The sequence below is a fragment of the Bos indicus x Bos taurus genome, chromosome 25, assembly GCF_003369695.1.
Source record: "Bos indicus x Bos taurus breed Angus x Brahman F1 hybrid chromosome 25, Bos_hybrid_MaternalHap_v2.0, whole genome shotgun sequence".
Taxonomy (NCBI): Eukaryota; Metazoa; Chordata; class Mammalia; order Artiodactyla; family Bovidae; genus Bos; species Bos indicus x Bos taurus.
In genome coordinates, this window is record NC_040100.1 from 16,675,984 (window position 1) to 16,696,266 (window position 20,283).

General features: G+C 50.4%; 1 protein-coding gene across 3 annotated transcripts; it reads left to right on the top strand.

Annotated features, from left to right (window-relative positions):
• Positions 1-34: 34 nt before the first annotated feature.
• On the top strand, positions 35-5,427 carry LAT (linker for activation of T cells). 3 transcript variants are annotated; one of them, XM_027527145.1, is made up of 11 exons: positions 35-905; positions 1,020-1,125; positions 1,250-1,284; positions 1,542-1,611; positions 1,745-1,809; positions 1,901-2,078; positions 2,149-2,249; positions 4,004-4,066; positions 4,298-4,360; positions 4,482-4,556; positions 4,721-5,427. In XM_027527145.1, exons 1-10 carry the CDS (start codon positions 803-805, stop codon positions 4,538-4,540), a joined length of 843 nt encoding a protein of 280 aa, XP_027382946.1. In that variant the 5' UTR covers positions 35-802; the 3' UTR covers positions 4,541-4,556; positions 4,721-5,427. The 3 variants fall into 3 exon arrangements, with proteins under 3 accessions (XP_027382946.1, XP_027382947.1, XP_027382948.1); XM_027527146.1 differs by having other exon boundaries at positions 1,748-1,809; XM_027527147.1 differs by having other exon boundaries at positions 1,098-1,125.
• Positions 5,428-20,283: the final 14,856 nt, after the last annotated feature.

The following is a 20,283-nucleotide window of genomic DNA, read 5'->3' on the forward strand; positions in this document are numbered from 1 at the left end:
ATGCCCCCTCTCTAGGCCCAGGGTCCCAGGGGCTGTTGGGTGACCCCCGTGGGCCCTGGGGCAAAGCCCTGTCCTTCTGGGCCGGTGAGCATTGGGGTGGAGTGAGCTGGCTTTGTGTGACCGTGAGTCATGCCCGTGTCTCCCCTAGAGCCCGCCCTCCTTAGCAGGCCGGCCTGGGCGAGGTGGGGGTGGGCACACTGGGGGCCCCTCAGAATTCCCGGTGTTGGAGCCTCTCCTTGCTGCCTCTGTGAGCCATGGCTGTGGAGGCCACAGCCGCTGGCCAGCCTGTAAACATCTTTCCCTCCTCCCCCCAGTATGAGTTGCCCCTTGCCAGGGAGACCAGCTGACCCTTCTGGAGGGCCCAGGGTGGCTCCTGAGGTGGCCTCCTCCCCCTCCTCACTGGCTGAGTGGGGGTGGGAAGGGGGCGGGTGCAGCCGGCTGAGCCCCGATGATTTCCTGCCCTCACCCGGCGCTCACCACAGCTTCCTGCCACAGGCAGGCAGGCGCTGAGGAGAGGCGGGCGTGGAGCGAGGGGCAGGTAGGGCTGGGGCACAGGGTCTGTGTAGGGGTGGCTGGTGCCCCAGACTCCAGCCCAGGCCCTGGCCTGACCACCCTGGGGTCCAGGGTCTTCCAGAGCCAGCGCTGACGCCCGCTCAGCCCAGCGAGGGGAGGGGATCCAGAGGAACCCCCGCCTCCACTAGGCTCCCAGCTGGCCGCCGGTACCCTTCCCGGCCTGGCCCTTGCCCTGCTGCTTCTCTGTGTGGAGGGGTGTGCAGCAAGCAGCTGGGCCTGGTCCAAGCAGATGGAGGCGGTCAGCCCGGCTGTCTACGTGCTGGGGCCCCTGCTGCTGCCTCTCTTGGCTGTGTTGCTGATGGCTCTGTGTGTACGTTGCCGGGAGCTGCCAGGTGAGTGGGTGCCGGTGGGTTGACCAGATGCCCAGACAATGCCAGGGATCCTCACTCCATTCTCTGATCCCTTCTTTCCCTTTAACTGTCTGTAACTCTTTCTTGCACGCGGAGACGCTGAGAGCCCCATACTCCATCACCCTCTGCCCTCGTCACCCTCTTTTCCTGCCTCACGGGCCTTCTCTTCCCCAGGCTCATATGACACTGCCGTCTCCGATAGGTGAGTCCGCCCTGTCGACCCCGTTCGACTCCCTCAACGCCCAGTGTGGGGCTGGGCCCCTGGGGGACTGGGGTGGGGTCCAGGGCCTCTCCCAGCTGCTGACCTGCTGTGTCTCTCCTGCCAGTTTGACCCCAAGTAGCATCATGATCAAACTGCCTCGTGAGTACATGAGTGTCCCCTCCCTTGAGTTCGGGGAGAGGGTCCCCTGGCCTGGGAGAGCGTGTGCCTATGTTCTATTTCCCCCCTGTGGCCGCCCACATGGCCTGAGCTGGGGGTGGGGAGGGAGATGGTGTCCCTCTGCCCAGGCCTCTCCAGGGCCCCAGAGGTGGCAGGGGTCAGTCTGCCCTTTGAGGCCTTGTCCAGGGTAGGGGCGTGAGGTGTGGAGTCATTCCTTCAGCTTGGTACTGTGTCCTCAGCCACACTCGTCCCACGGCCATCCACCACTCCCTATCCGCTCCCGAGCCAGCCAGACCTGCTCCCCATCCCGTAAGTACCGCTCCCCCTGCCAAATCCCCCCCTTTACCCCCTCACCTCCTCGGATTGGGGGCCTCTTGCCCTGTTGCAAGCCCTCTCCCCTTAGAGCCCCATCCCAGCATGACCTCTGACCTTTGACATCCAGAAGGTCCCCGCAGCCCCTCGGAGGCTCCCACTGTATGGCATCGTCCCGGCAGGACTCAGATAGTGGTAAGTGTGGAGCGAGACCCACAGGGCTGGGGCCTCTGGGCAAAGGCCCCCTCTGAGCTGACTCAGTCTCCTTCTCGCGCTCTCTCTGCAGCCAACAGCGTGGCCAGCTACGAGAACGAGGGTGTGACTGGAACCCCTGTGGCCCCAGCTGGGAGGCGGCTGAGACCCATCCTGGGCTCCGCTGACCCTGTGTGGTCACCCCCAGAGGCAGCCTGTGAGGATGCAGATGAAGATGACTATGAAGAAGACTATAACAACGAGGGCTACTTGTGAGTGGCCAGGCGGGAGGTGGGGGCCGAGGCCAGGGCTGCTCGCTCACCTGACCCTTGACTCCCGCAGGGTGGTGCTTCCTGACAGGGACCCGGCCACCAGCACTGGCAACGCCGTCTCACCGGCTCCTGCGTCCAGCAAACCCGGCCTCCGAGACAGCGCCTTCTCCAGTGAGTCGGCCGTCTGACCACTCCCTGCCCCTCCGTGCTGCGGCGCCTCGGGTCTTCCCTCTCTTCCTGGATCCTTGCGGCCCTCCATCTTCTCGCTTCTCTCTTTCTAGCCCTCCTGTCCTTCAGCTAGGGGACTTCCGGCTCCAGTCTTCTTTTCTTTTCTCTCCTCTTCCCTCTTTGTCGTTTGCCTTTATTGTCTGCAAGATTTCCTTGACTCTATTCTTCTTTTGACTCCGAGCTTTTGTCTTTCTTGTCCAAAAGCTCTTCCCTCATTTCTGAATATTCCTTTCTCAGAGCCTCCTCTCTTGTTTCATGAAGGCGATATCATCTTGCAAATCTTGAAGGATAGTGATGATCAGCTGTCTTTTTTGGGTTTCTTTGGAAAGTTTTCTTCTGCTTCCAGTGCTGTTTCAGTTTCCTTTGGGCTACTTTTCGCTCTTCGTTTTGGTTTCATCCTGCCTCTTGGAGGCTTTTATCAGTGTCTTGTGATCTTCAGTGTCCGTTACTCTCTTCCTTCTATGCTTGCTCTGTGCCATCGTGTCCACACCCTGACTTTATTTGCCATCCAGATCCTCTCTAGCTCATGGCCTCTCTCTTGGGCCCCAAACCATCTGTCCAGGTGCTTATTTTCATTCATTCATTCACTCACTCATGTTCATCCATCCACTCACACAATTCATCCAGCATACTTACTGGTTGCCCCTGAAATAATCACTGCTAATGAGATAAAGTTGTGATTAACGCAGCTCACATTACTGAGGGCCTAGTACATGTGCTGCTAAGAGTTTTATGTGTATTTGGTGTTATCTAGTCACTGAGTCATGTCCGACTCTTTTGCAACCCTGTGGACTTAGCCCAGAAGGCTCCTCTGTCCACGGGATTTCCCAGGCAAGAATCCTAGAGCGTGTTGCCATTTCCTTCTCCAGGGGATCTTCCCGACCAACTTATTAATATTAAACCTCATAATTCCCAGGGGCTTTTGAGCTTCTCCCTTCCCCTCCTGCCTCTCATTTGTCCCATCTGTACAATGATTTGTGTATTTAACAGAAGATTGGCAGCACTTACTATATGACAGACCTTATTTTATTCAATTCACATTTTCACAACACCCCTCTGCGGTGGGTACCGTTCCTCACCCTATTTTACGAAACCGAGGGCTGGAGAGGTTAGGTAGATCATCTGAGGTTAGTTAATGCTGAGGCTGGACTTGAACCTGGGCATTCTGGCTCTGAAACCTGCTTGTCCACAGCCTCATGGAGAAAATAAGTCAACCCCTGAAAGAATAAGATGGCGTCAATGGCGCGAGGCACCAGGAAGGGACGAGGACAGGAGAGGGGGTCAGGGCACGCCTGGCTGAGGAGGAGGAGCCAATGGGGCTGATGACGCCCCTGACACCACCCAGCCTTGCGTGCTGTCTCCTTCTCCACACGTGTCGCCCAGCCCCACCGCCCCGAGCTGCTCCCTGTGTCCCTGCTCGCCAGCCTGGGGGATGTGCTGGGGTCTGTTGCCTCTCCTCCCACAATTCTGTTTTCTCTGATCAGTTCTGGTTAAGTTGCCCAGGTTCTCTCCATGGCCATGGGCGTCACAGGGCCAGCCTCTCTGTACCACTCCGGGCTGATGGTGGGCGTGATCTCTGGGTGGTGGTGGGGGTTCCTGTATGCAGGCGTCTCGGGCTGGTTATGTGGGAAGTCTTGGGTGTCTGCATTTGGGGGGTCTGGGTAACAGTCCCCGGGGCACCCATGCTTTTCCTCTAGTGGAGTCAGGGGAAGATTACGTGAATGTTCCTGAGAGTGAGGAGAGTGCCGACGCATCTCTGAGTGAGTGTGGGGGGCCCTCCTGATGCCCTCCTGGGGTCTGCCATCCCTCCCTCCCTCCCTCTTGCCCCTACCCCATCCTTACTCTCATGCCATCCTGGGGTGGGTGTCTCCAGTCCCCTGCCCCCCGTGGCTCCCTCGCCCTCTGCCTGGGTGTCCTCTTGCTCTCTCATCCTCCGTGTGACCTGTCCCCCTTTGGGTGTGGCTGTCCCACCTTCTGATCTGTCCCCACAGATGGGAGTCGGGAATATGTGAATGTGTCCCAGGAGCTGCAGCCCGGGGCGAAAACCAAGCCTGGTGTGTGTCTGTGTGTGTGTGGAGGGGGTGGGGGAGGTGGGGCAGACCCTGAGGGAGCCGCCTTGGAGATAGGGGTGGGTTCGCTTTATGAGCTGAAGAGCAGCCTCCCCTTCCCTCACAGACACCCAGAATTCCCAGGAGGTGGAGGACGAGGAAGCTCCAGATTACGAGAATCTATAGCTGAACTGAGGGCCTGGTGAGAGGCCCTGCCCGCCCCAGCCCTGCCCTGGGCCTGCAGGCCCTTGACCCTTCCCACCCTCTCAGCCCTCTCTGTCTGACTCTGGGACCCCCTCTGACCCCCACCGACAACTCTCCCCGACTCACAGCCCCTCCCCATCTCCCTGTCCTCTTGTGTTTCAGTGTGCGGCCGTGCCTGATCTGGAACCAGCCTCGCCTGGGAGTGCTGAGCTGAGCGGCTGGCGGTGGCTCTACGGGGCCCCACTTGGCAACCTGCCCCGGCTGCGGCCTGACAAAAGCCTGAGAATTTTCCCCCTAACTTATTGTCACTTTGGGGTCCAGTCTCTGTGGGCCCCGAACTCTGCACCTTCTGACACAGCCTGAGAGTGAACCACCCCGGCCCCAGCCCTACTCTGTCAGAGAATAAAGGCTGGTGCGGTCTGCAGTACTCTTGGCTTTGGCTGGCCAGTGGGTCGGAGTCAGGGTGAGGGTGGGCTGTGTCTGAAGGCTTGTGTGGTTGTGTGAATGCATGTGTGTTTCTGGATCTCCATTCTCACAGGCCCTTCGTGCTCCCAAGGGTCCTGACCAGGTACGTGTGAGTGACTGCACTGAAGCCTGGGATTCGTTGCTTTCTGAGTGAGGCTGTTTCTGACCCCGACTGGCACTCCTGGGGCTCAGACACATCTGCCCACGAGATAGTCCTTGGAAGTGGCAGGCGACGACTGTGATGATGGGAGAAGGGGGTATGGGAAAGCACTGGGTGGGCAAGACCTTCCCCACTGGCTCCCAGTTTCTCCATCTTTAAAACAAAGGAGTTGACTCACTGACCTCAGAGGACCTTCTTAATTCTTAATTTTTGTGGTTCTTAATAAAACAGAACTTTAAAAAATTGTCTAAGCGACTGAAAATGTTAACGGGCAGCGCAGTCTTCTTCAGGCTTGGATATACAAATGACTTGGGGGGGTTTTGCTAAAATGCAGATTCAAATTCAGTCAATCTGGGATGGAGCCTGGATGGACTCTGCATTCCTAAGGAGCTCCCAAGTGGTGATTCTACGATTGCTGTTCTGAGACCCTGTTCCAAGTCGCAGGGTCTGGTGGATACCCTGGTTGTTGTGACTGGCTTCCCTGTGCAAGCGCGTGACAACCTGGTCAGAATGAGGCCCAGCGCTGGATGTGGGTGAGAAGCATCAGGAAGGAGAAGCTTTCTTGTTCACGGCAGTCGTGGAGCAGGGAGAACGTGGCCCTGGAGCCCCGCCACCTGGAGAGTCTCCCGAGAACGAAGCCAGCATGGAGGGGAGAGACGGCCTGGAGATGGGCAGGGCTGGCTTCCTGGGGGTGTCAGAATGCTTGGACCCAGTCCAAGCTGAAGATAGACATCCCCTCCGACTGCCAGTTACTTGAGCCAATAAATGACCAGTTTCCTTCAACCAGCTTAATGGGGGGGGTTTCTGTCTTACACAACCAGAGTAGGCCTGAGTGAGATGCAGAGTCGTTGGCATCCTTTGCAAAGCTGTGGGCTCCAAAGGTGATAGCTAGTCACAGCTCATCTGTGGAGCGCCTGTCGCATCTCCCGGCTTATTTTATCATCATCATGCCCCTGTTGTCAGTGAAGGTGCCTATCTCGTATCCCCATTTTGCAGGTGAGAAAATGCAGGCTCAGAGAGGAAAAGCAGTTTGCCCAGAGGCAAACAGCCAGAATGGCAAATCTACGGTGAGATGTTTGCCTGTTGGTCTTCAGAATCATTGCTGGCAACACCTTTGCTCTGGGTGTTATACTAGCTGCTGGCTGCCCCAGGCGGGGAGGTTGTGAGAGGCCCGTTGTAAAAGTGGGGGAAGGAGGTCTGGGGAGGGGCTTGACAAGCTAGATGTCAACAGGTGGCATTAAGTCATTTGGTTTGGAGGTAGTTACAAGGCAGAGGGGGACTTCCCTGGCAGGCCACTGGTTAAGACTGTGGACTTTCTCTGCAGGGGGCATGGGTTCAATCCCTTAGTCTAGGGACTAAGATAACCACAAGCTGTTTGGGAACTAACATCCCACATGCCTTGCGGCATAGCCAAATAAATAAATAAATGAAACAACCCAAACCTGAAATAATTCCAAATGCCGTTAAAGGGCAGAGGCACCTTCCTGCCTGGGCTGAGGCACAGAAAGAGTTTACCAAAAGGTTATGTTGGTGCGGTCACCCTGAGGGTCATCTAGCAGCATCTGTCAAGAAGACGGTGTGTCCCCTTGCCTAGCAAATCCCTGGGTATAAACCTGGACAAACCAGCACGTGGGCTAAGGGAGTGGGCCCCAGGGGCTCAGGGCAGATTGTAATGGCCCACAGTGGACACGGCGGAGGCCGTCACTGGGGGAGTGGGCAGCGGAGGTGCAGTCTAGTGACACGGTGGAAACCCACCAGCAGAGAAAACTGGATTGGAGCAACATCTGTCAACTCCGATGAATATCACCAACAGGATGTGGAGTGGGCAAAGGAAAACAAATGGTTTTATTTATATAAACTTAAAAATGATACATGAAAGATCTGTATATGTTGTCCAGGGATACACATATATGCAAAGATACCAAGACAGGCAAACGAGGGAATTCTCGGGTGGTCCAGTGGTTAAGGTTCCATACGTTCACAGCTGTGGGCCTGGGTTCAATCCCTGGTCAGGGAACTAAGTATCCCACAAGCTATTCAGCTCAGTCAAAAAATAAAAGATAAAGGAATGAGGAATACTAAACTCATGAGAGTGGTTGTTACCACAGGCCAGAGTGGGAGGGTTCCTGGGAAGGGGTTCAAGAGGGCCTTCATGGTATGTATAATGTCTTGTTTTTAAGCAAGGTCTGATACATAGGTGTACAGCCACTCTCCTGAGTTTGGGGACTTCCCTGATGGTCCAGACTTGCCTGATGATTAAAACTCCACGTTCCCAATGCAGAGAGCCTGGGTTTGACCCCTGGTCCAGAAACTAGATCCCACATGCCACAGCTAAGATTCCCCATGCCTCAACTGGAAGACCCCAAGTGCTGCAACTAGCGATCCTTCGTGCTGCAAGGAAGATTAAAGAGCCTGCACGCCGCAACTAAGGTCTGGCACAGCCAAATAAATATAAAACAAATATAATTAAAAGTCTTAAGGGAAGTCCGGCCGTCAGAGAAATATATAAGGTCCACTGGAGAAGGGAATGGCAACCCACTCCAGTATTCTTGTCTGGAGACAGAGGGACCTGGTGGGCTACAGTCCATGGGGTTGCAAGAGTCAGACATGACTTAGTGACTAAACCACCACCACCATAAAATTAAACATTAAAAAATAATAATAATTAAAGAAAAAAGGCCATCAGGAGGTAACAGCTCTCTAGATTTAGTGTCAGAAGCAGTCCTTGAGACAGGGGTCCCAGTGAAATAGTTTATTTGGGAGGTGGTCCCAAAAACAATGACAGGAAAGTGAGATAGGAAAGAGATGGCAGCTAACAAAGGGTGTATGAAAGAGCCAGTTCCCCTGCAGTCAACAGCCTGGTGAGGAGAGGAGCGGGGGCGGGCTGGGAGCCTAGTGTAGTGGGTGGGTGTGAGCCATGCTGCCCTGGGAGGGAGCTGAGGTGTTTGACAACATCTCCCACCAGTTACCACTGAGGGCAATTCCAGGAGAAGCCGGGGATGTTTATTCTCTAGAACTTCTGGCCTCCCACCTATGTGGACACAGTGGGCTCCGTGGCCCCAGCAAGCCTGGAACAGAGGAAGGCAGGTTCTGGCAGATGCGTGGGCCACTGCACCCTGAAATGGTGAGGAGGTGCAGACTGACAAGGCATTGTCAGTGCCTGCTACAAGAACTTGGGCTGAGACGTCCCTGGTGGTCCAGTGGTTAAGAATCCACTTGCCAACGAAGGGGACACAGATTCAGTCCCTGGTCCGGGAAGATCCCACATGCAGCAGAGGAACTAAGCCGTGCACCACAACTATTGAACCTGTGCTCTAGAGTCTCGTGCTCTGCGACAAGAGAAGTCACTGCAATGAGAAGCCTGCTCACCTCAACTGGAGGGTAGCCCCACTCTCTGCAACTAGAGAAAGCCTGCATGCAGCAACAAAGACCCAGTGTAGCCATAAATAAAGAGCTTGGGGCAATCCCATTTTTCTCAAAATGCACTGTATGGCCCATAAATCCTGGGAGAAGCTTCTCAAGAAAGCATTCTGCATTCAGAAGAGTTTGGGAAAACCGCCTTCTCTGAATCCTTCTGGCAGGGTCGGATGCACTTTGATGAGTTCCTGGCTCTGAGGGCTCCTGTGACTCTTTGTCTAACCTAGTACTCCCCACATATATTTGACTTCAGAACCTTTAAAAAATGTTATTATTAGCATTTTGCTGGCCACCTTTTTAATGTCTACAGAAGACCTCTTTTGTTTTTCCTTGTCTGTATCCATGCCTTCTTTCAATGATGCCACCTGGATTTGAAATGTCTATGTGGCTCAGGTGGAATTGAAGTCTTAGATGTGCCTGTGACCCAGAACTGGCCAATCATTCATTATATCCCACCCCCTGACCACAGTCATTGGTTGATAAAAGGGCACATGCCCAAATTTAGGCCAATGAGACACATTCCTGAGACTTTGGGTAGAACTAATGGGGAAGAGTTCCTAGTAGGTTGTCCACTGAGGGTGTTAAGCCCATAAGACATAGACCTAAAGCTTTTGCAGGCTTCCACTTGGAAGAAGCCTGCCTGAGAATGAAGACTCCGGAGAGGAAAGCAGAGTCAACACAAAATAAAAACAGAAAAATTGAATCCTAATAGCTGTATAAACTCCCAGATCCAATGATCCATTGTGCCTGAAGGCATTACTCCTTGATGAGTTTATCTTTTTTTTTTTTTTTTTCCAGTTAAGCCAGTTTGAGCCAGGCTTTCTTTCACTTGCCACAAAACGATTGCTCGTGGATAGCCATGGCTCCTCTCATTTCCACCAAATCCCCGCCACAATCAGGCCAGCCTGGGCTGGTGATCAATGTGTGAAACTCACCTTTTTCTTCACCTTCTAACTACCCCTCAGAGATACCTGGGTGCACACTTTATGGCTGGTAACCCATCTGTCCTGTGCCTATCTTCCTCCTCAACCCTGTAGGGAAATACTTCTGTATTTTTCTTAACTTTTGCTTTACTTACTTGGTATTATTAGTCCTGGAGCTGATGAGCAAGAATTCCAGAAAAAGAACCAAGTTTGGTGGCAAGAGCCCTGGAATACAAGTGAGGAGACTGAAGTTTGAATCCTAACTCTGCCACGAGATTTCTGGGCTTTGGGAATCTTTGAGGATGTTGAACTTAAGTTTTGGGTTGTTTTTTTTTTTTTTAATACAAATTTATTTATTTTAATTGGAGGCTAATTCCTTAAAGCATGATTTTTAAAAAAAGAACTTATTTATTCATTTGGCTGTGCCAGGTCTTGGTTGTGGCATGCAGGAATCTTTTTAGCTGTGACATGCAGAATCTTCAGTTGCAGCAGGTGAGATCTATTCCCTGACCAGGGATCGAATCCAGGCCCCCTGCGATGGGAGTGAGGAGTCTTAGCCACTGGACCACCAGGGAAGTCCTGAACTTAAGTTTTAAAGCCTTCTCATTCTGGGGTCCCTAGCCCCACAAGGTGTCCCTGAAAGTAAAAGAATGGAATCCCTTGTTGCTGAGAAGGTTGGAACTCAGGTATGGCTGGAGTCAGAGGCTTAAGTATCACCACCAACTTCTAGTTCCTCTTCATCTCTCCTTTCTCCACTGATTTTGTTTTCTCTCCCTTGTGGTCATGTGACAATTCGAGCAGCTGCAGGGAATATGTCCTTCCAATTTCTAGCCTTGGGGCAGTGTGGGTGGAAGGGAGGGATGTCCCAGCATCTCCAACAAAAGCCGTAAGCTTACTCTAATGACCTTAGCTTGGGTCGCAAGACTCCCTGGTCTTCCCGGGTGGCACCAGTGGTAAAGAACCTGCCTGTCAATTCAGGAGACGTTAAAGACGTGTGTTCAATCCTTGGGTCGGGAAGATCCCCTGGAGAAGGAAATGGCAACCCACTCTAGTATTCTTGCTTGGAGAATCCCATGGACAGAGGAGCCTGGCGGGCTACAGTCCTTGGGATCTCAAAGAATCAGATATGACTGAAGTAACTTAGCACACACATACAAGACTGCCTGAACCAATCATTGGCTGGGAGAATGCCATAAACTGACTGATTTGGGCCTGGGTCCTATGTTCCTCTCTGAGGGATTGGCAACGGGGAAGGCGCCGAAAGAAAATTAGGGGCTATTGCTGGTAGAAGGGAAGATGGTGGTTGGGATGACATCGCACATTTGGGGTTCTCACATTTTTTGAGAACCACACTCATGATTTCACCGAGTCTCACAACACTCCTGTCTACAAGGTATGAGGAAGCCCCTCTTGTAGAGAAGAGAAATAGACTCAGGGAAGTTAAGTGATTTGCTTCAGGTCACACAGCAATCCCAAAGTTACTTATGAAAGCAGGGCCTACTTTGGAAGGGAGGGAGGGAGGCCATATTAGAAGTTCATGTCTGAGCCACCAGGGAAGCCCCTAAAAGTTGGTGCAGAAGGTGAAAAGAGAGAGGCAAAGCAAAGGAGAAATTCCACAGAGAATAAATTCTGCTTGGCAGGACTTCCCGGGTGGTCTAGTGGTTAAGGATGCAGCTGCCAATGCAGGGGACATGGGTTCAATCCCTGGTCCAGGAAGATTCCACTTGCTGCAGAGCAACTAAGCCCAGGCCCCACAGCTACTGAGCCCGAGTCCTGCAACTACTGAAGTCCGTGTGCCTAGAGCCTGTGCTCCACAAGAGAAGCCACAGTGATGAGACACCTGCGAACCGCAGCAAAGAGTAGCCCCCGCTCGATGCAACAAGAGAAAACCTGCTCACAGCAAGGAAGACCAGTGCAACCCAAATAAATAAAAGCAATTATAAAAATCATTGGCATAGGGACTTTTGCTAAAACTTTTGGAACTAAGGCTGTCTCTTTCTCTCTCTCCTGGGACCCCTCAACATGGAGGATGTGGGCTTGGAGCTGCCAGGGGCCACCATGTGAAGGGCACCTGTGAGGGAGAAGGCAGTACAGAGGTGAGCAGCGCCAGGTAGGGGGAAAAAGGCTTCTGAGACTGTGGGTTGAGGTCCTGGATCCATTCGTTCCTGAAACTGGCGCCACCCATGAACTGCTCAGTTACAGGAGTTAATAACCACCCCTCACTTGGCTCCGCTCCAGCTGGGTTTCTGTCATTTGCAAATAAAAGGGCCCTGACTCATCTAGACAGGATGCTGTGGATCATCGACTTTCAACAAGGCCCACCTGCAGGCACTGACATAGGCCACGCAAGATGCCACACACTTCACATATGTTCGGTGGCTTCTGTGACCCTGAGTAAGTTCTGCTCATTATCACCCTTTTACAAATGAGGAAACTGAGGCTCAGAGAAGGCAGGTAGGTGGCCAGACCAAGCAGGGGATTGACCGAGTGGTCCAAGCAACCCCTGTTCCCGAGTGCCTCCATCTGTACCCACCAAATCCCCCCTCAGCCTCTCTGTCCACCTGTGTCTCTCAGCGGGTAGACAAGGCCACTCAGAACTCACTCCCTGGCAGAACTTCAAATGGGCTGCTAGCTCTGGGGAGATGAATAATTGAATCTAGAAGAGAGATGCAGGGCTGTGAGCAGCTGGGCCTGAGCTGAGTCCCTCTTATTGAGGACACACAGACTACGTGAGCCTGAGGAGTGGATACTTGGACTATCTGTGGCCCTGTGGGGGCTGGGAGTCCTCTGAGCTCTGCGTGAGAGGGGGACCCGGAGCCCCTCCTGCCTCCAGGCTAGGGGTCCCTGTCTGCCTCCTCGTGCGCCCTGGCAGGGGCCTCTGAGTGCCTCTTACTCTCTCCCACTGACTCTCAGGCCTGCCTTGTCGTTCTGTTTCCGGGTCCCCTCCCAACACCCAACCCCAGGCTCTGACTCCGGCCCCCTGTCTCCCTGAGCCATTTGCCACTTTCCACTTATGCCCTCCCGCCTCCTCTCGTCTTGGGTGCCTCTGGGTCCCTGTCCCGTGTCTGACTCTCTGTCTCCGTCTCTGAGGGCCTCAATCTGTTTTTCTGTCTTGAAGCTGTTCTCTCTCGTCTGTCTCTCTGCCCTGTCTCTCTCTCTCTCTCTCTGGTTCTCTGTCTCCCTCCTCCTCTCCCTGCCCCTCCCTCCCCACATCCTGAGTTGTCTTTGGGGAACCGGAAATTTGGGGGATCAGAGAGATACCAGGAGGCTCAGCTGCTGCTGCCTAGAGATAAAGTGCGTGTGGGGGGCGCGGGCTGGATGGGGGATGGGGGAGCCCAGAATCCACCGCGTCTTCCTCCCGGCCCTGCTGCACGCAGAGACTGACAGGAATTATGTCACCCCTTCGGGGCTCAGCCCTACCCTCTGGGGACTGGGCCTGATGAACCCGCCTCCCTCTCGGGGTTCCTGTGAGAATTCAACCAAGTCTCCTGGCTGGAGCAGGGGCTTGGGGTTGGGGGGCGGGAAATGGGGCGAGTGAGGGGTAGAGAGCGCGCGGGGTGGGGTGAGGCTGGCTGGGGCTGGTGAGGGGCTGAGGAAAGGGGGCTCCCAGATGCTCTGAGCTCCTCCATTCCCCTACCTGCTCCTCAGGAGTCCCGCCTATAACGCGGTGGGCTTATGTATTTCAAGGGATTTCTCGACCCTTTCTCCATCGCAGGTTTTCCTATTCACGGCTTTAATCCTCACAGCACCCTGAGGAATTGGGTTCTGTTATTTATCCTATTCTAGCGAGGGGGAAACTGAGGCACAGAGAAGTTGAACGACCTGCCCAAGGTCACTCTGAAGGAACTGTTGACGTGACAGGACTCTGGTTGGATTAGACTGGTCGTTGCCAATGTCTAGGTTCACCGTATATGCACCTGTTTTAAACAGTGGCAGCATTGTCCTTGTTTAGTCGCTAAGTCATGTCCAACTCTTTTGCAACCCCATGGACTGCTGCCCACCAGGCTCCTCTGTCCATGGGATTTCCCAGGCAAGAATACTGGAGTGGGCTGCCATGCCCTCCTTCAGTAGCGTCATCAACTCACCTTAAATCCTGGGGAAAGAGAGTAATTTTCTCCTCAATTCTGATTATGGCTATGGAGAAAGGCTCTTTGGGTGCTGTTAATTACCCTTAGACACTTGCTTTGTTTGGTCACATCGGATTCTTTGTGACCCCATGGACCATATCATGCTGGCTTCCCTGTTCTTTACTATCTCCCAGAATTTGCTCAAACCCATATCCACTGAGTCGATGATGTCATCCAACCTAGACACTTGCTGATCTCCCTTTTGCAGTGAGAGGAAACCTCAAGCTCCATGCCCTGTGAAGACAGCTGGATAGAATTTAATCATTTTGATTTTGATGGATTTATCTTTTAGGGTTTCCTTTTGTTTGAGGAAATTAATACAGGTTTTCCATTTAGGAATATAGCACATAGTTGACTTTTAAACGAATTTGAGTGTTTTGTTTTGTTTGGGCTCTGCTGTGCAACTTGTGGGATCTTAGTTCCCCAATCAGGGAATGAACCTGTACCCCCTTGCAGTACAGTACCCCTTGTATGGAGTCCTAACCACTGGACCACCAGGGAAGTCCCTGAATTTAAGTTTTAAAAGGAAGTCATTTTAAAGAAAAATGGGAAGACTGAGTCCAGGCAGTTCTGGATATGGTAAAGATCCTGAATGTGGGTTCAGAACTGAGTTTTAGGAAACCCAGAGCCAGTCAGTGACTGAGAGCCCTTTACTTGCTCTGCCAATGTCCATCCCAGCCTGGCAGAGCCCGAGGTTGCCTCTCACAGACCACATAGCCAGTCAGTAGCAGAGCTGAGACCCAAGCGGCCGTTGAAGGGGCTACAGGACTGATGATGGAAGCCCCACAGCTTGGGAGACCCTCCAGATCCTGCAGAGTTCCTGACAACAAGCAACAGAAACCAAGGGAGACTCTTGGCTTCAAAGAGAAGCACTAGACGGGGAGCCAGGCCCAGAGGATCATGGCAGAGGGCCGAGGCGGGCTTGGAAAACCAGCAGGAAGTGAGGGGAAGGTCTCAGCACAAGTGGCTCTGCTCAGACACTCCCAGCCCTGCCAGCAGGCCACTAGCTTGACCCTCAGTGGTCCCTCCCAGGCCCCACACTTGTGCCCAGGCTGTGGGGGTAGGTGAGGGAGAGGTTTCTCCCCATACTGGAAGTGGGTTCAGGGCCTTTCAGTGTCCCACTACTCATAGCTCCTACCACAAAAGTAAGGGTCGTGGGCTGTGGCCTGCTTCCTCTCCCGTGCCCACCGAGCCCACACTGGGGAGAGGTGCGCCTCACCTTCAGGCCTAACTCCTGCTCTCCCCTGGCCTTACTTGGAGCTCCTTCTCTGCTCCGGGCCTCAGTACACCTAGCGGCTGACTGGGGGCGATGGGACCCACGCAGATCAGTGGTTTTTAAATTTTCCCGAGGAACTAGTTCAGAGATTCAGCAGACAGTGGATGTATTGAGGTAAACAGCAGACTATGAGGGGTGTCTGTTGACCCAGTCTTTCTCTAAAACAAAATTATTGTTATAATTTATTTTTGCCTGGTATTTTTGTTGTTTTAAATTTATTTTTAATTGAAGGATAATGGTTTTACAATATATATTTTTGCCATAAAATCTAATGATATATCTGAACTCCCAAATCAAGTTTATGCTGATTTTAAAAAAAGAGTTTATGCTGATAAAACACTGCTTTTTCTCTGTTTCGTATACGTGGGCTTGCTGCCAGTACTTTAACGATTCACCTCCCCCTTGCTCTCTGAGTCAGTCACGCAGCCTTCCTGCCTCATCCACCCCAAACAGGCCAGGCTCATTTCTGCCCCTGGGTCTTGGCACTTGCCCTTCCTTCTGCCAGGAGCCCTTCTCCCATGTCCTCACATGGCCCTCTCCTTCCGTCATTTGGATCTTCAAGTAATCATGTCCCCCCTCAAAATCACCCTGGTTCCCGTCGTCCCCCTGAATTGGCTGAAAAGTCAATAACACTGATCTTTTTATGCAGTTGGCATTTATCATTTGTCCCCTCTCTAGACTGTGAGCTACTTCATCTCTGTCACTCCAGGGCCTGGCATAGATATTGGCACAGAATAAGTGCTCAATTAGTACTGCTGAATGAATGAATTAAAAGGGAGCTTAAGGGCCTTCCCTGGTGGTTCAGCAGTTAAGACTTCGTCTTCCCACGTAGGAGGTGTGGCTTCAATCCCTGGTCAGGGAGCTAAGATCCCGCATGTCTTGTGACCAAAAAACCAAAATATAAAACAGCAGCAATATTATAACAAATTCAATAAAGACAGACAGAGAGAGCCTCAGACAAGCATATGAGCCCCTAAGAGACAAGTTCCCCACGGCTCTTGCAGTTCTAATACATCCAGCCTCAGGGAAGCACTATCTAAGAGAAGGATGGCAACCTGCTGACCCACTACGGTGTTTAATTTTTTTTTTAATTTGTAATTAAAACAAACAAACAAACACATGTAACAGAAAGATCACCATACTAACCATTTCTAAGTGTACAGTTGAGTAGTGTTAAATAAATTCATGTTGTTGTATAACAGGTCCCCTGAACATTTTCACCTTGCAAAACCGAAACTAGGCCCATCAAACAGCTCCCCATTCCCATTCCCCCAGCCCCTGGCAACCACCAGTTTACTTTCTGTTTCTATGCATTTGGCTTGAGTGATCTCATATCCATGGAGTCATACAGTATTTGTCCCTCTGTGATGGTCTTATTTTACTTAGTGTAATGTCCTCAAGGTTCATGCATGTTGTAGCATAAGACATGATTTCCTTCCTTTTTTTTTTTTTTTTTCAGTAATTGTATTTATTTTTGGCTGTGCTGGGTCTTGGTTGCTGCGAGGTCTTTTCTGTAGTTGTGGTGAGTAGGGTCTGCTCCTCTGTGTGGTGTTGGGGCTTCTCATTGCAGTGGCTCCTCTCGTTGCACAGCACAGGCTCTCGGGCGCATGGACTTCAGTAGTTGCAGCTCCTGGGCTCTAGAGCACAGGTGCAGTAATTGGGCCTATAGGCTTGGTTGCTTGAGGCATGTGGGATCTTCCCAGACTAGGGATCGAATCCATGTCTCCTGTATTGGCAGGTGGATTCTTTACCCCAGAAACCCTTGATTTCCTTCCTTTTTAAAGGCTGAATTATATTCCATTGTATGTATACACCACATTTTGCTCATCCATTCATCTGTTGATGGATGGTTGCTTCCCCCTCTTGGCTATTGTGAATTGATGGATCATATGCTAATTCTTGGAGCAGGCAATGGCAACCCACTCCAGTACTCTTGCCTGGAGAATCCCAGGGACGGGGGAGCCTGGTGGGCTGCCATTTATGGGGTCGCACAGAGTTGGACACGACTGATGTGAGTTAGCAGCATCAGCAGCATGCTAATTCTATTTTTAATTTTTTAAAGAACTGCCATATTGTTTTCTATAATGGCTGCACCATTTTGCATTCCTACCAACAGTGCACAAGGGTTCCAGTTTCCCTGCCTCCTCCCCAACACTTATTATTTTTTGTTTATTTGTTTGCTTTCTGGCTGTGCTACGTGGCTTGCAGGGACTTAGTTCCCTACCCAGGAATCAAACTGGGGCCCATGGGCAGTGAAAGCACCAAGTCCTAACCACTTGGACTGCCAGGGAATTCCCTATTTTCTGATTAAAAAAAAAAATGTTCTTTATAGCAGCCATCTTAATAACTGTGAGCTGATATCTCATTGTGATTTTTCTGCATTCCCCTAATGATTAATGATGCGTATTGGCCATTTGTGTATCATCTTTGGAGAAATGTCTATTCAAGACTTTGGTCCATTTTAAAAATCTGGCTATTGTTTTTTTGTTGTTGAGTTGCGGGATTCTTTATATATTCTCTCCCATTCTGTAGGTTGCCTTTTCACTCTGTTGATTATGCCTTTTGAGACACTGAACCTTTTAAGTTTGACATGGTCCCTTTTATCTTTTTTTTTGTTTTTGTTGCTATGCTTTTGGTGTCATATTCAAGAATTCATTGCCAAATCCGATTCATGAAGCTTTTCCCCTCTATTTTTTCCTAGGAGTTTTTACAGTGTTAGGTATTTTATCCAGTTTGAATTAATGTTTGTATATGGTATTATGTAAAGGCCCAACTTTATTCTACTTCTTAAAAGATTTGTATTTATTTATTTTTGACTATCCTGGATTTTCGCTGTGGTAGCTTCTCATTGTGATGGCTTCTCTTGTTGCAGAGCATGCACTCTAGGCACATGGGTTTAGTTGCCCCTTGGCTTGTGGAATCTTCCTGGACCAGGGATCAAAACTGTGTCTCCTGGATTGGCAGGTGTATTCTTAACCACTGGACCACCAGGGAAGTCCCCAGTTTTATTCTTTTGCATGTGGATATCCACCTTTCTTAATACCATTTGTCAAAAAGACTATCCATTTCCCATTGAATGGTCTTAACAACTTTGTTGAAAATCATTTGCCCATATATGTGAGGACTTATTTTCTTTCGTGGATCTATATGCCCGTCTTTACGGCAGCACCACACTCTTTTGATTTCTGTAGCTTTGTAATAAATTTTGAAATCAGAAAGTATGAGTTTTCTAAATTCGTTCTTTATCAAGATTGTTTTGGCTATTCAGGGTTCCTTGAGATTTCATATGAATTTTAGGGTGGATTTTTTTCTATTTAATTTTTAAAAAGTAGTTGCTGGGTTAGTTGGATTTATATTTGATTGAGACCTGACTATAGTAGCTTAGGCAAATAATAATCTTAATTCTTCGTGCAAATTAGAGAAAGATACCCTATTCTCCAAGACTTTTTTCCACTTGTTGAAAAAAACTGTCGTGATTATGCTGATTTTGTTCAAACAAGACTTTCCACTATTGTCGTCTAGAAAATGGTCACGTACACATGTGAACCTGCCATGTCTACTGTGTGAATGTGCCCTACAAGTCAAGTAGGCCCAGTCCAAGGAGGTGTGCCAGCTCCACAGTATTACCAAGAACCCAGCTTCCTTCTGTATGTCTGTGTGACCATTGTCAGCTCTTAGCTCCATCCTCAGAGTCGCAAGATGGCTGGCAGTACTCACATCTGTGCTTCAGCAGGAGGAAGAAGGGCTGGGTCAGGCAAAATGGGCTCCTCTCCCACCAGCTCAAAGCCCCTATTCCAGGTTTTGTGTATCTCCACTCAGGGAGACCACAGATTCTGTTTCACTAGCTAATCCTAATGGCAAAGGAGGCCAGGAAATACTTTCTTTTTTTTAATGTGATCACATCATGACTTCAGATCAGAGTTCTGTAACTAAGGAAGAAATAAGCAATGGGAGTGTCACAGTGGGCTCTGCACCGTTGCCACCGTGAAGAACACGGGTAATTTCCATATGGAATTCAGTTCCCACTTCTTCTAGAAGCACGACAGGTCTAGCAAGACTGGCTTTGTGTTACCGTGTGGCAATCACAGGCCAGAGTTGGGTAAAGCCTCCCCTGTTTTATTTTATTTTCAAAGTTTTAAAATAAAAATTTAATATGTTTTTAAAAAATAGGTATTAGATACAAATATATGTAGGGTTGAGTCCCTTCTCTGTTCACCAGAAACTATCACAATATTGTTAATCAGGTATGCTGCTGCTGCTGCTAAGTTGCTTCAGTCATGTCCAACTCTGTGCGACCCCATAGACGGCAGCCCACCAGGCTCCCCGTCCCTGGGATTCTCCAGGCAAGAACACTGGAGTGGGTTGCCATTTCCTTCTCCAATGCGTGAGAGTGAAAAGTAAAAGTGAAGTCGCTCAGTCGTGTCCGACTCCTAGCGACACCACGGACTGCAGCCTACCAGGCTCCTCCGTCCATGGGATTTTCCAGGCAAGAGTACTGGAGTGGGGTGCCATTGCCTTCTCCGGTTAATCAGGTACACCCTAATACAAAATAAAAAGTTAAAAAAAATAGGTATTAGATTTTTTGTGCTTCAAAATCCCAAAGGTACTAAAGGGTATACAGTGGAAAGTCTTCCTCTTTTACCCCACACCCTGCCACTAAGTTCTTGACACAAGGCTTGGTAGGTGTTACGTTACTCAGAGATCTTTCACACATATATAAGCAAATACATGTATGTGCATATTATCCACCCACCCTTTTTTAGATAAAGGGTATAATTCTATATGTTCTTTGCATGTTGCTTTTTTCATGCAACAGTGTATTAGAGATTGTTCTGTGCATATCCCCAAATTTTGCTCCTTCTTTGTTTTTTTTTTTTAACAGATCCATAGTTTGTCACTATATGGATGTACTTTAGTTCTTTAGTGATAACCACTTAGATTGTTTCCAGTAATTTACTTTACACACATTGAGAGGCAATAACGACCTTATTCGTGGGAGTATCTCTGTATAACAAATCCCTAGAAGTGGAGTCATTTGATCAAAATGAACGAGCAAGTGTGATTTTGATAGATATTGCCAAATTCCCCTCTGGGGGAGGAGGGCAGTTGACACTCCCACAAGCCGTATCCACAGCGCCTATCTCCCCACATCCTTGCCAACTCAGTGCGATAGAACTCTTTCATCTTCTGCCAAACTGTCAGTTAAAAATTGGCATCTAACTGTAGTTGTAGTTTGCATTTCTCTTATTATAAGAAAAAGCTGAGCATCTTTTCATGTGTTTAAAAGTCATTTGTATACTCTTTTCTGTGACTTGTCCATTGCCAAATTTTTGAGTAGTCTTTCTTATTTATTTCTC

Coding starts and splice junctions, on each gene's coding strand:
- LAT (XM_027527145.1), top strand. CDS start 803: ATGGAGGCGGTCAGCCCGGCTGTCTACGTGCTGGGGCCCCTGCTGCTG. Junction 1,612..1,744: donor CCAGACCTGCTCCCCATCCC/GTAAGTACCGCT, acceptor TTTGACATCCAG/AAGGTCCCCGCAGCCCCTCG. Junction 4,361..4,481: donor CGGGGCGAAAACCAAGCCTG/GTGTGTGTCTGT, acceptor CTTCCCTCACAG/ACACCCAGAATTCCCAGGAG.